Source organism: Cyprinodon variegatus, unplaced genomic scaffold (genome assembly GCF_000732505.1).
Source record: "Cyprinodon variegatus isolate N-32 unplaced genomic scaffold, C_variegatus-1.0 Scaffold1851, whole genome shotgun sequence".
In the NCBI taxonomy this organism is placed as follows: domain Eukaryota; kingdom Metazoa; phylum Chordata; class Actinopteri; order Cyprinodontiformes; family Cyprinodontidae; genus Cyprinodon; species Cyprinodon variegatus.
Window position 1 is genome coordinate 67,649 of NW_015152304.1, and position 11,675 is coordinate 79,323.

General features: G+C 38.1%; 1 protein-coding gene across 1 annotated transcript; it reads right to left on the minus strand.

Annotated features, from left to right (window-relative positions):
* Window positions 1-777: 777 nt before the first annotated feature.
* Window positions 778-10,867, minus strand: LOC107104698 (zinc finger protein 471-like; the record flags this gene model as incomplete). Its single annotated transcript, XM_015404752.1, has 4 exons — window positions 778-2,608; window positions 6,571-6,858; window positions 7,812-7,960; window positions 10,773-10,867. Coding segments are annotated over 4 exons (1,132 nt in total), but the record flags the coding sequence as incomplete, so codon positions are not given.
* Between the last annotated feature and the right edge of the window lie 808 nt (window positions 10,868-11,675).

Here is an 11,675-nt window from a genome sequence, read left to right on the forward strand (position 1 = left end):
TGCTTCGCAGACTCTTGGCATTCTCTGGATGAGCTTCAAGATGTAGTCAACTGAATTGGTCTTCCAACAGTCTTAAAGGAGTTCCCAGAGATGCTTAGTGTTGTAGTGTCAGTGCCGCTGTGCCACCATCCAGGGTAGAGGCATTAGCTAGGTTATTGTCATCAACTTTCATTATAGTTGAGGGACTCAAGTCTGTTTCTTTCCTAGACATAGCTATGAGCTTAGCCTTTATTGTGATTAACTGTATCTGCTATTTATTTACATTAGACAAGCTCAGAGCTCATCTGCTTATCTTTTTCTTATCCAGGTAGAGCCACCTATGGAGGTGGTTTACCAGTAACCTCGCTAAAATTTGAAGTCTTTATGGTTCAGTGCTTTTCGTGTGGCTGCTTCTGTCTTCTTGAACCCGTCTGCCTTGGCACAAGGACTCTCACACTGAGCCTGGTTCTGCTGGATATTTCTCTACTCTCCAGTTGCTTCATGCATGTTCAATGTAAACGATTTTTGCAGTCACACTACTTGTTCAATCCAGGAGGAGTGAAGTCAATGACTGTATGCTATCCACTGGGTTGCCTAGGATAGAAAACCTTTAACCAGTCGGTGTATTATTTGATTAATATCTGTTTGTAAAATGCCTTAAGTGTGCTGTGAATTGGTAAAAATAAAACCGAATTGAAAAGATTTAATTTACAGTAAGACATTTCTTCTGATTGGGACATAGCCCTTGCCCTCCTGTGATCCACTTAATAAAATAACAGGCAATCAGTGGTTTAAAAGCTGAGGCTTTTTATTTTTAGGAAAACAGAACATATTACAGGACAAATGTTTTACCCTACAGGCTGTACAAACACATTAGTTATGAATCAAAGAGATCATTTTACAATCTGTTTTTAAACCACTTTAAATGACTACAAGTTAGTCTCCTACACAGATCAGTGTTCACCTCATTAGTCAACATTGCTACAGAAATTGTTTTCAGCTCATGTTAAGTTATTATACAGAGAAGGACATATTTTGCTTGGCCCATGGAAAAGATGAATAATAAAAAAAAAAAAATCTTCCAAACAAAATAGGGTAATCTCTCACAGAAACCCCGTACTGAAATGTTAGCTTTAATTGAACTATATTTACTTGTATGTCCACCTTCTTTTTCTATGGATCAAAGTTCCTGTGTAGCCTTGAAGGTTCACCTCTTTCAGTTCAGCACTGCAGCAAAGAGCCAGGTCTCTCACCAGGTCGCCACAACAAGTATTTCTTTGGGGAAAAGTAGCCTTTTTCTGTCCAACTGCCAAAACCATTAACATGCTTTACTCTGTAGCAACAAAAATGTTGGTTGGAAAAGATTAGCACTGAGCATTGCTGTAAAAAACACTCCAAGTGGGTTTGGTGTGAGACGATGTGGGAAAACACCTCATCCCTACGAGGCAGAGAAACTGTGCTACTGTGGGCCTCATATTTCCATTAAAAAACACAATATCAACCAAAAATGGCTCCCTAGACACAAAATTATTTTTACTCTGGTCATCTCAATTCATGGACCTTAATCATCAAAATAGAAACAAAAAAACAAGGATAAATAAATACAAAATTAAAAACCTGTTGGCTGAGCTGAAGAAGAGAGTATCAAAGAATCTGCACTCTTGTCTAAAGTGGAAAGCAGAATGGCTACAGATTACCCTTGCCTGTTAGCTTCATGGTAATTGAACAGTTCAAGTGGTGTCTGATTGGCATTTTTACAAAGCAGGAACAGCGGGGGTGCCAGAAAATGTGCAACATGTGATTTTGGTAAGAAGCATGAGGTCTTTATCTTTCCACTGAACAGATCAAGTCAAATTAAAGGGTTTTAGTTTGTTTTAAGTGCTGGATTGTGCTGCCTTTTGTTTTATGCTTTTTACAAGTTTTTACTGGGTTTGCCAATAAATGTTTAAGTGAATAAAGAATCCAACACAATTTAAGTAAGTTACTCATTTTGAAACTCTTCAATTCCTAAGAGTCTTGTAGTTTGCTTTTACACAGTCTCCTCCACAATGAACTCGATTGCATGTTGAGGTGACTGGCTTGTTTCCACCATAGTGATTTCACTCTCCTCCATGGCGATGGAGGGAACTGTAATAGCCTGACCTCCTAGAACAGATGAGGGCAGGATGACGACCTGTGAGGTTCCCTCTATGCCACCGAGCTGATCAGAGGGGATCATCACCGTCTCTGTGCCTTCTTCACCTTCCTGTAGCACATATATGGTCTGCACAGTGCCAGACTCCAGCTCTGTAGTGGTGGTCAGGTTGGACAGTGCCTTGGCCCCCTCCAACACCTTCTGCACGTGAGCGACCTCAGCGGCCTGCACCACCTGCTCGACTGCTTCCGGGGGAATGTCTCCATGTTGGCGCAAGTGTTTGTCCAGATTGGGACGAGAGCGGAAGGCGGCAGGGCAGTGGGGACATGGGTAGGGTTTCTCGCCACTGTGGGTGCGGGCATGCTCGGTGAGACGGGCGGCCACGCTGAAGCTCTTTCCACAGATCCAGCAGCAGAATGGCCGCAGACCAGAGTGGATCCGCTCGTGGTCCTGCAGATGGGGCAGCTGGCGGAAACGCTTCCCACAGGTGGCGCACTGGAGGGAGGATTAGAGGGAGACTTTAGTTCTAAGAGCTCTGCTATCATCTAACACACATTTATATTTTACATACCAAAGCAGTGATACTCATACAGTTTTCTTAACATGTTTGTTAAGCAAACAACCTAAAAAGATGTCATTTTCATTCTCTATAAACTAGTCATGCTTTAAAATAACCAATAGTTACTGAAGCTCCTGAAGTAAAAGGAGAGTTGGAGTAGTTCAGGATTGGGATTGAAATAATGGGACTGAAGTGGGATATTTTCAGTGGGAAAATATCCAGCATGATTATGATATGACATAATGTTAATACCCTTACAGATTTCAGCTTTTTATTGGCACACGGTTCATTCAGGTTTTAAAAAATTGCACAAATGTAATTAGTAAGACAAAAAAAACAATCCATTTTCAAAAATTTCAATTATAAATTGAAAAAATAATAAGCTTGGCCCTAAATGTAGATAAAGTAGTTTGTTTGTAACCCATTAGTTAACAGTTATTAAAAACATTGTTGGTTATATCTAAGCCACACAAATGATTGATTATTTCCTGAACCCAATAACCAGGAAAATTACTTAGTAGAGTTTGTCTGACAGCATAAAGCAGACTAACTCAACTTAAAATGTCACACATCACGCTCCAATGTAAAGAAATTAAACCACAGATTAGATACTAAGTCACCCAAATCTATCCTCCTGGAAAGTATTAGGATCTGGTTTCTAAGGATTCACAATTTCAGTTAATTCCACTGGGAGCCTTTACCCAGAAATGAAACTGATATGAAACTGTGATGAACCCTCTTTTAAGTCACCATCCAACAAAAATCTTTCCGAAAGCATATCAACCATTCGTCCAGAAGGTGACAAGAAGAATCCCGACAAACCTAAAGCACTGCAGATTTCTCCAGCCTCAGTTTGGGTCAATGTTAATGACTCAGTACCAGGAAGAGAGTGGAAAAAAATGGTAGCCGAGTTTCACAGAGCAAAGAGAAAACTCACATTTACAAAGCAGCACACTGATAACACATTAGAAAATACGGTTGTCAAAAATATAGATACACTGCAAACTATCAATAATAATTTGGCATGGGGTTGTTTATAAATTATTTTCATATTAAAAGGATAATACTTTAGACAACCTTAAAAGAGCTACATTCAAATTTTCTATTCTGCATTTATTTACACTCTTATTGAACCAGTATCTGAAATTCTGTTGAGACACAACAGTATTTTTATCAATAATGCATTTTGTGCCTTTAATTGTTATGACATTTATGACCATGGTATTAAAATTGGTTTTAATTATTTTCCTGGGTATGGATTTCAAATTTGAAGTAACAGTATCCAGAAAACCCTATTAGGCACATATGGAATGAGACAAAAGCGGACCTTTCTAGAAGCTCTGCATCCAGTGTCGTTATTGGCAGCCTTTTAAGTTTTAATCAGTCTTAGTCTTTTGGACTTAATTGCTTATTTCTTTGAGTCACAATTAGGTCAATTCATATATAAAAGTTTTAGTCTAGATTTGTTAGATTTAGGAAAAGTTTTTTTTGTTTTTCATGTATTTTCTGCCTGGATACAAGATAAACCTTCTACAAGTGTCATCAAGTGAATTCAAAATTAAATTCAGGTATCATATCTTAAAAAGCACATACTATATAGACATGTAAATACATTTATTATGTATTTCAACATGTGTTTAAACACAAATTTATTAAATACTGTTTTTTAAATATTTTACTTGAATCTTGAGCTTATACAATTCTAAAATTGCTATATTTAGCAAAAGATTGGAAGAGAAAACCACCAGATATCGTTCTCTGTTAATGTAATTTTGCTTCTTTCAGTTCCAGTTTTACCAAATCCTTTATTATTCATGAGGAACTCACAAATATTCAAACTGAGCAAAGATTGGGAGACCACAATGATTAAATATAAACCAGTCATAATTAGCTCTAAATATTGAGAATGAAGGTCACAGATCAAACTGAGCCATTAATGCCTGGATCACAGCAAGGATCAACCCAGTACAAAAATATAAATCTATCACAGGACAGCTCCCCATCAGGGATGATAATGAGCTCATTAGCTGCTGGGTAGTAAATAAATGAGTAGTAACAGTACAAACATGATTTTCTTAATCATAGAATGCCAACATCAGAGATTTCAGTCAAGGTCATCTCATGAGGGGACCGTCCCTGGAAACCAGGACATCTGCTCAATATATTCGTATGGCTTTTATCCTAAGCCACCAGATTATGTATATTAAAGCACATAAAACCCAACCTGGTAAACATATACTGACAAAACAGAAACAAGGAGCTAAGCTTTGTTGAACATTATATTTGCTGTCCAGCCAAAATTACTGTAACTAATTAGAGCAACTAACCCACTTTTAAGTTACCAGGACCGCACCTTTCTTTTCAAACATGAACATCAAGCTAAAATAACAAAAATGTGTGTAAAGGTTCCTCATCTAAGATGTAGACTCCTCTCCAGTTATCACCTGTGCTTAAAGGCTGTTGTTGCTACGAAGTTTATTTAGTGTATATGATGATTACATTTTTTCAAAGGGTCATGTAGCTTTGAGAGCTTTTTTATAAAAAAAAGAAATCATTTACTGTTTGTTTTTTTTTTCACTTCAGAAGGTATGCAGTTATTTAAAACATGTTGATGAATGAACACAGAAATAAGCAAAGGGTCGGTAAAGGTCTAAATAGTAGGGCTGCAACTAACGATTATTTTGCTAATCGATTAATCTGTCCATTATGTTTTCAATTAATAATTGGATAGCCAAAGATTCCTTAAAGAAGATGTTTTAAGAAATTAAACCAGGTTAAACTAAAGATTTTCCACTAGAGGAGTTCTGGATGGAGCATATTGACAGAAGAAATTTGTTTTTTTTATGTTAAATGCAAAATGTTGAGATATATCGTTTTACAATCTTGGCATAATTACTGCTCTAAGTGAGTTGCTCTGTCAGCTACAGAAATGTTTTGCAGTCTCTATTCTCGAGCGATTGCTAAATTAGTTGAAAACTATTTCAACAATCAATTGATCACAATTAATCCGATTAATTGTCTCATCCCTACTAAATACCAGTCTTTACTACACTTAAGTTTGGATAGTGGACCAAAGACTGGAAATATAAATATTTCTTCTCAATTTTCCAGACTGCTTAGGAATCCTGGTTGTTCCACCTTAATAAAGGTTTAGATTTAAGCTAACTAAAGGAATATCGTCAGTAATCAGCAGTTGCACCTTTTTCTGCCGCGCCGTGATTTGCTCCCTGTATGCTTCCACCTGAATGAGCACAATGAGCTACAACTAAACGCCTGATTAAACCTGAGGCACAACAAAAGACAGACATTCTGCTTTGCTCATATTCCCACTGGGTAACCTCAAATTGAAGCTGCAGTCTCTGACAGATTGGCCCTTCAAGTGTCTCTGAAAAATACTTCTTAATATTCTGCTTACCAGAATGCTCTACATGTTCTATGCAAATACTTGTGTTCTTCCAGGAGGCCAATATATATATCTGATAAACAGCAAATCTACCGCTGCATATCATCAGCCTGCAGCAATTCTGATAAATGCATCATAAAGCAAAGTCACTAAGATTAAATCATTTCTAAAACTCTGCATGCGGAGACGGGTTTGGGTGGGTCTATAGTAGATGTCCTGCTCTGTCGTCTCTGCATCAAAGAAAGAAAAGATCCCAGAATAGCATCAGGCACAGAGGGGAGCAGACAAGCCCCAAGTCAGCCCTGTCATAAATCACAGGTACACAGGGAGGAAGGAATCACCCTCAGGACAAAAAAAAAACTGCATAAATGTCTTTGGTGTAAAATGGTCACAACCTACGTGTGTCTGTTATCATCTCATATAGGCAGGACAAAATCTGCCTTTAAAAGCCAAGACTTTTTATGCAAGCACACACTTCTCCATGACTCCTCTCACCTCGAAGGGTCTCTCATCAGTATGTGTCCTCATGTGAACGCTGAAGGTGGAATTGTATGCAAACTCCTTGAGGCAGATTTCGCAGCGGAAGCGTGGTCGGCTTTTGGACTTTGAGAGCTTTCCCTGGAAATGGGCCAGCACGTGCTCCTCCAGGGCGCTGTTGGAGGTAAATCTGCGGCGGCAGGGCCTCACTGGGCACTTGAGCGGCGTCTGGCCCGTGTGGGATAAACGATGGAGATCGAGGCCCTCTTGGGTCATGCAGCGGTGACCGCAGAGGTCACACTCGACCTGTGGGGGGAAGAAGGACAGAGAGAGGACAAAATATAGAGGAATGGAGACCAACAAGCAGCGCATGTTCGAACTGAGGCACAAATAAAATAGTTTAGATAAATAAAACAGATCAAACCCTGTAAAAATACTTCACTGAAACTATACATTGGTGCAGTGTGTAATTTCACACCGTTATCTTCGATTAGTCAAATCCTTTAATCTGAGGTGTTTTTAAAAAAATAAATAAACCAACTGCTGTAAAGTAAGTCTTTTTTTATACTTTTCTAAAATACAACAATGTCAGCTCAGTTATCAAGAATGCAAAAAGAACGTCTCCATAGCAACCATCACATACTGCCAAATGTTTGCTTTTCAGGGTGAGGGAGGTGTTTAAAAAAAAGAAAAAAGAAAAATGTATATTTTATATTTTTTAATGCTGTGATGCTGTGGTAGCATCACAAATATATATATTTTTTGGAATTTGCTTAAAAACAGATTGTGCTTTTTGGCAACACCTTGATGCAACTCATACAAACTTTTGGGTTGGTGGAGGATCCATCATGCTGTGGGCCTCCTTCTCCTCTTAAGAACATGCGACTGGTAGTGAACATTTGTGCAGTGAAAACGGGAGAAAGCAGCTAAGCAATTATAAGAAGGGTTTTGTTTGCTGAAAGATTTGTTTTACTTAATTGGGAAATGTGTAAATTTTGATTTGTCATTTTATAGTTAAAATGTGAATAAAACTAATAAAATCTATAGCTTTTAAATTTTATGCCACTTTTATATGGTATATTTTATATCTGTCTGTTTGATAGATGTCAGTGTAATTTCCCTACTGGAAACAATTCACACAAAAATAACCACTTATCTGAATTTGCCAGGGCTATGAATAAATCTGACACCATACCTTCCCAAAGATTATTTTCTTTGCTGAAGATATATATATATATAAATATTTAAAATGTTCCTACCTGTCCAGTGGAGCGACCACGGCCTTGTCCACGTCCACGGCCGGTGTTCCTGTCCTCCTCTGTGACAGGACACCTCTGCAGGTGGATGTCCAGCACTGACTGGTTGATAAACTGTGACGCGCAGTGCGGGCAGGTCACTGGCTGCTTGTCTGTAATACAAATAGGTCAGGTTTTAGACTAGGAACGTTCTCTGTCTCCAGTGTTCCAACTGCAAAACATTCAACAAATAATACTTTCATTCACCAATAATGTTCCGCAGGCAATTTAAAACATAACCTAAATACTCCAAAGACGTGTGTCATTAAAAATAAGTTGTAACAGCTGATCCTCGCATAGATATGTGGCTGTTAGTACACAATTATAATGGATTCATAATGAAAGAAACAACAAAACATGTGTTGAATCCAGATGTTGTCATTCTCTGTTCTGTCCCCAGTGACGCCGCAGTGACTGATCCACACTAAATATTAATTAAACACAGCACATTACCAATCTCAGATATAATTAGCTATCCTTTCATGTGTCTATCAGGCTTTTCTTTTAATCCTAAACATGTACCCATTAGCTGTAGGGTAAAGCTACAAACAACCTGCCACCACATCCATCTATCAACAACATCACATTAAACTCCTCTTTGTCAAACCAAACCTGAATCTAACCTTCATTCTGCAAAAAAAAAAAAAAAGGTTGGTCTATTTTGCTTCAACCAAAAGATTCTAGTGATGAAACATTTAATAGAATTTACAATATTAGCAACACTGTTACCACTGATACAGTCGACATTGTTTTTCAAAGACATGAGGAAGTGGTCTGCACTTGATCTGACATGGACAGGAGCGGAGGATGTGGATTCCCACAGTTGTCAGAACCTAGATCAATACCATGCTGATTTGTACCAATCCAACCATCTCTTCCTTTTTTGTAAAAGTGAGCATATAAACATTTACAAGAAAAAAATATTTCCATTTTACTCTTTTGTTTACTTTACCTGAAATTGTACTAAATTGGAACCGAAGTCAAATTAAAACCATTTCTGATTTGGTTCTGGCATGTAAATTCACTGCTTTTCCAAGAATGTTACCAAACTTTAACCCCAATCAGTTCCTTAAAACTGATTTCACTCAACTACTGAAATCCTGTTTGAAGTCAAGCCAAACCTTTTTAATATTACTTCTCCCATTAATAAAAGAGCTGGTGGTGGGTTAGGTAACAAAAAACTCAAATGACAGACAAACCCAAATTTAAAGAATAACCACAACTAAGTGAAAAATCCTGACATTTCTAAGACTTTTCAGGTCTAAATTTAAAATAAATATAAAAACTTTCAGCAGTTTTATGTTTACCAGCCATCATTTAGGTTTAGCCATCTTACTCAAAAATACTCTAAAATAACAGGTAAACAAGTAAATGTTTATTCTAGTATAGAATATAGAAGATAAATAAATAAATAAAAGAAAGTATAATAAAAGATCAAATATGCATCTTTGCAGCAATGATGTTCAGTTTTCTTTGGTATAATTTTTTTTTTTAAACCACTGACTATCAGCTGGTTCAGCTCCACATGTATTATGGAATCCCTTCAAACTTGGACTCTACACCCCTGCCTTCAACGGTTGCTCTGTCTGCTGCCAGAAGGGGGCGCAAGTGTTCACCTGTCTTTATGCAGGCCTTCGATGACATAGTATGCAACTAGCAGGGTAGGCGGTTTGTCCATGTTTTCATGGCGCTGAGTCAAGATCCTATAACAGGCAGGTTTTACACATATACTTCAAAATAAGGATGTAAATTTGTTTTGTTTTTTTTTTTTTATACAGTTTCTGTAGCCATTACAGTTATTATTATTCAGCATATTGGGCTTATTCAGCTAAAGGGAGCCCAGATTTCAGTTAAAGCGACGATACGCTCATTCAAATAATTCATTTCAAAGCAAATTATTCAAATGGCAGGACAAAAAATGTTTGAGATCAAACATCACATAAAATACAATCGTCCAACTTGATAAAGAATCTCCTATTACTTTATGACTTCTAACATATAACCTTATAATACTGAAGGCTCTTCACATCCTAATTCATATGGTGATAAGTTGCAAAGCAGTGAACTAAGCAGCGGTTTCTACTATTTTTCTGCATCGATCAATTTGATGGTTAAACTAGTCGATTGGTTTCTATACAGCTGGTGTCCCAGATAGGTTTTGGCAAAGTAAACCAAACTCTCAGCGGGTCAATCTAGAAAAGCTGGCAGCAAACTGCTGGCATTGATGGTTCATCGTTATGTCCAAAGGCCATCAAGCCAATATCTCACAATCTGCTAACCATCTGCAGTGTGTATCCCATTAGCGAGCTGCACTCTGCTCCCTGCTGGGACCCCCTAATTAAACCTTTAATAAGGACAATCTCAGCTTACAGCCTTGGACTGATCAATAGATCAATCTCTCCCATCATCTTTCTCCAAGGAGACACGTCCCTCTGACCTCTGCTGGACGCTGACTCTTCGAGCTTAACTAATGAGGTTGCAGTGCCAACACCCCCCTGATTAAGATGAAGTGTCAACATGTTGACCCAGTTCATTTACCTCCGCCCAGCTTCTCCATTCCATTTGGCATACAAATCAATTCAAAATCAGTGATTTCAGAGGAAGGACAAACACAGCGCACTGCTGCGTGTAAATAAAAAAAGAATAAACCACCTACAGTCTGATTCATTTATCAAGAGATTTGAACTAATTGTTTGCTGTACTGATAAGAACATCATCTCTGATTGATTTCCATTACAGTGAGCTATGGGCTTTCATTCGGTTCCTCGTTATGCTCGTCACATTCTGTCAGTTTCCTATCCCTGCATTGAACTGCCAATGAAAGCCAACAATAAGCAAGGTTACACAGAGGTAGACGAAACGAAAGCTGGAATTAAAAGCAAACGTTTAAACACAGACTGCTTCACTTTGTCCTGGTAAGCTCACCTTGATGTATGAGAGAGTGAAGGTCCAGGTCCTTCCTGCGTTTGAAGGCCTCTCCACATTCAGGGCAAGGGAATGGATGGCTCGTATGGAGCAATCTATTGACAGAGACGGGTTATAATTCAATAGAACATCTCATATGGGGCAGATAAATACATATAAACACAACTAAAGCATGAACAGGTAGGGTTAATACGATGCTAAATGTATCTGAATTAATATCAGTCGATCTAAGACATTTTTAACAAAGGTCCTTTGAATGGAACGGGACAAATATTAATACCGTAGATATGCTCATCTTGTTGAACTTAATAGTGATTGCTGGTGTTTAACTGAAGCAGAGAACGATAAAGAAGCCAAGAATATTTCAGCAAGTTTCCTATCGGTGCTTCTTTAGTTAATGCATGTGTCAAAATTGATGACTTTTAAAAAAACTTTTTTTTAACCTGGCATGAGCCAGATCGATCGTTGTACTTTAATTTGAATTTTACAGCATCCTTCTGAAAACGCTCCTGTTTGCAAAAGGTAGGGACATTTATAAAATTCTTCGAGCTGATAGGGTAAATGACAAAGTGGCCCAGCCTCTCATATCGAGGTTTAAGCCAACTGTAGCAGCAGCTGTGCTGTATCACATTCTTGATTTGTTTCACAACTAGTTAAACTGAAAAGTCAAACTCTTGCCAAATCCAACAAGGAGGAATGTGCAAACGTCTTTCCCATCCACAAAGGCACAAATTGTGTCCTTTTGCAAAATAGCAATAGATGGTATCCGAGCTAAAACGGACTAAATGGCGGAGTCTACAGGTGCGCTTACCGACACATCCATGGTTGTTTTGTTTCAGCCCGTTGCTTCTGGTTGACATCAAACATGTCACTGCAAACCATTTATTCAAAGGGTAATGTAAC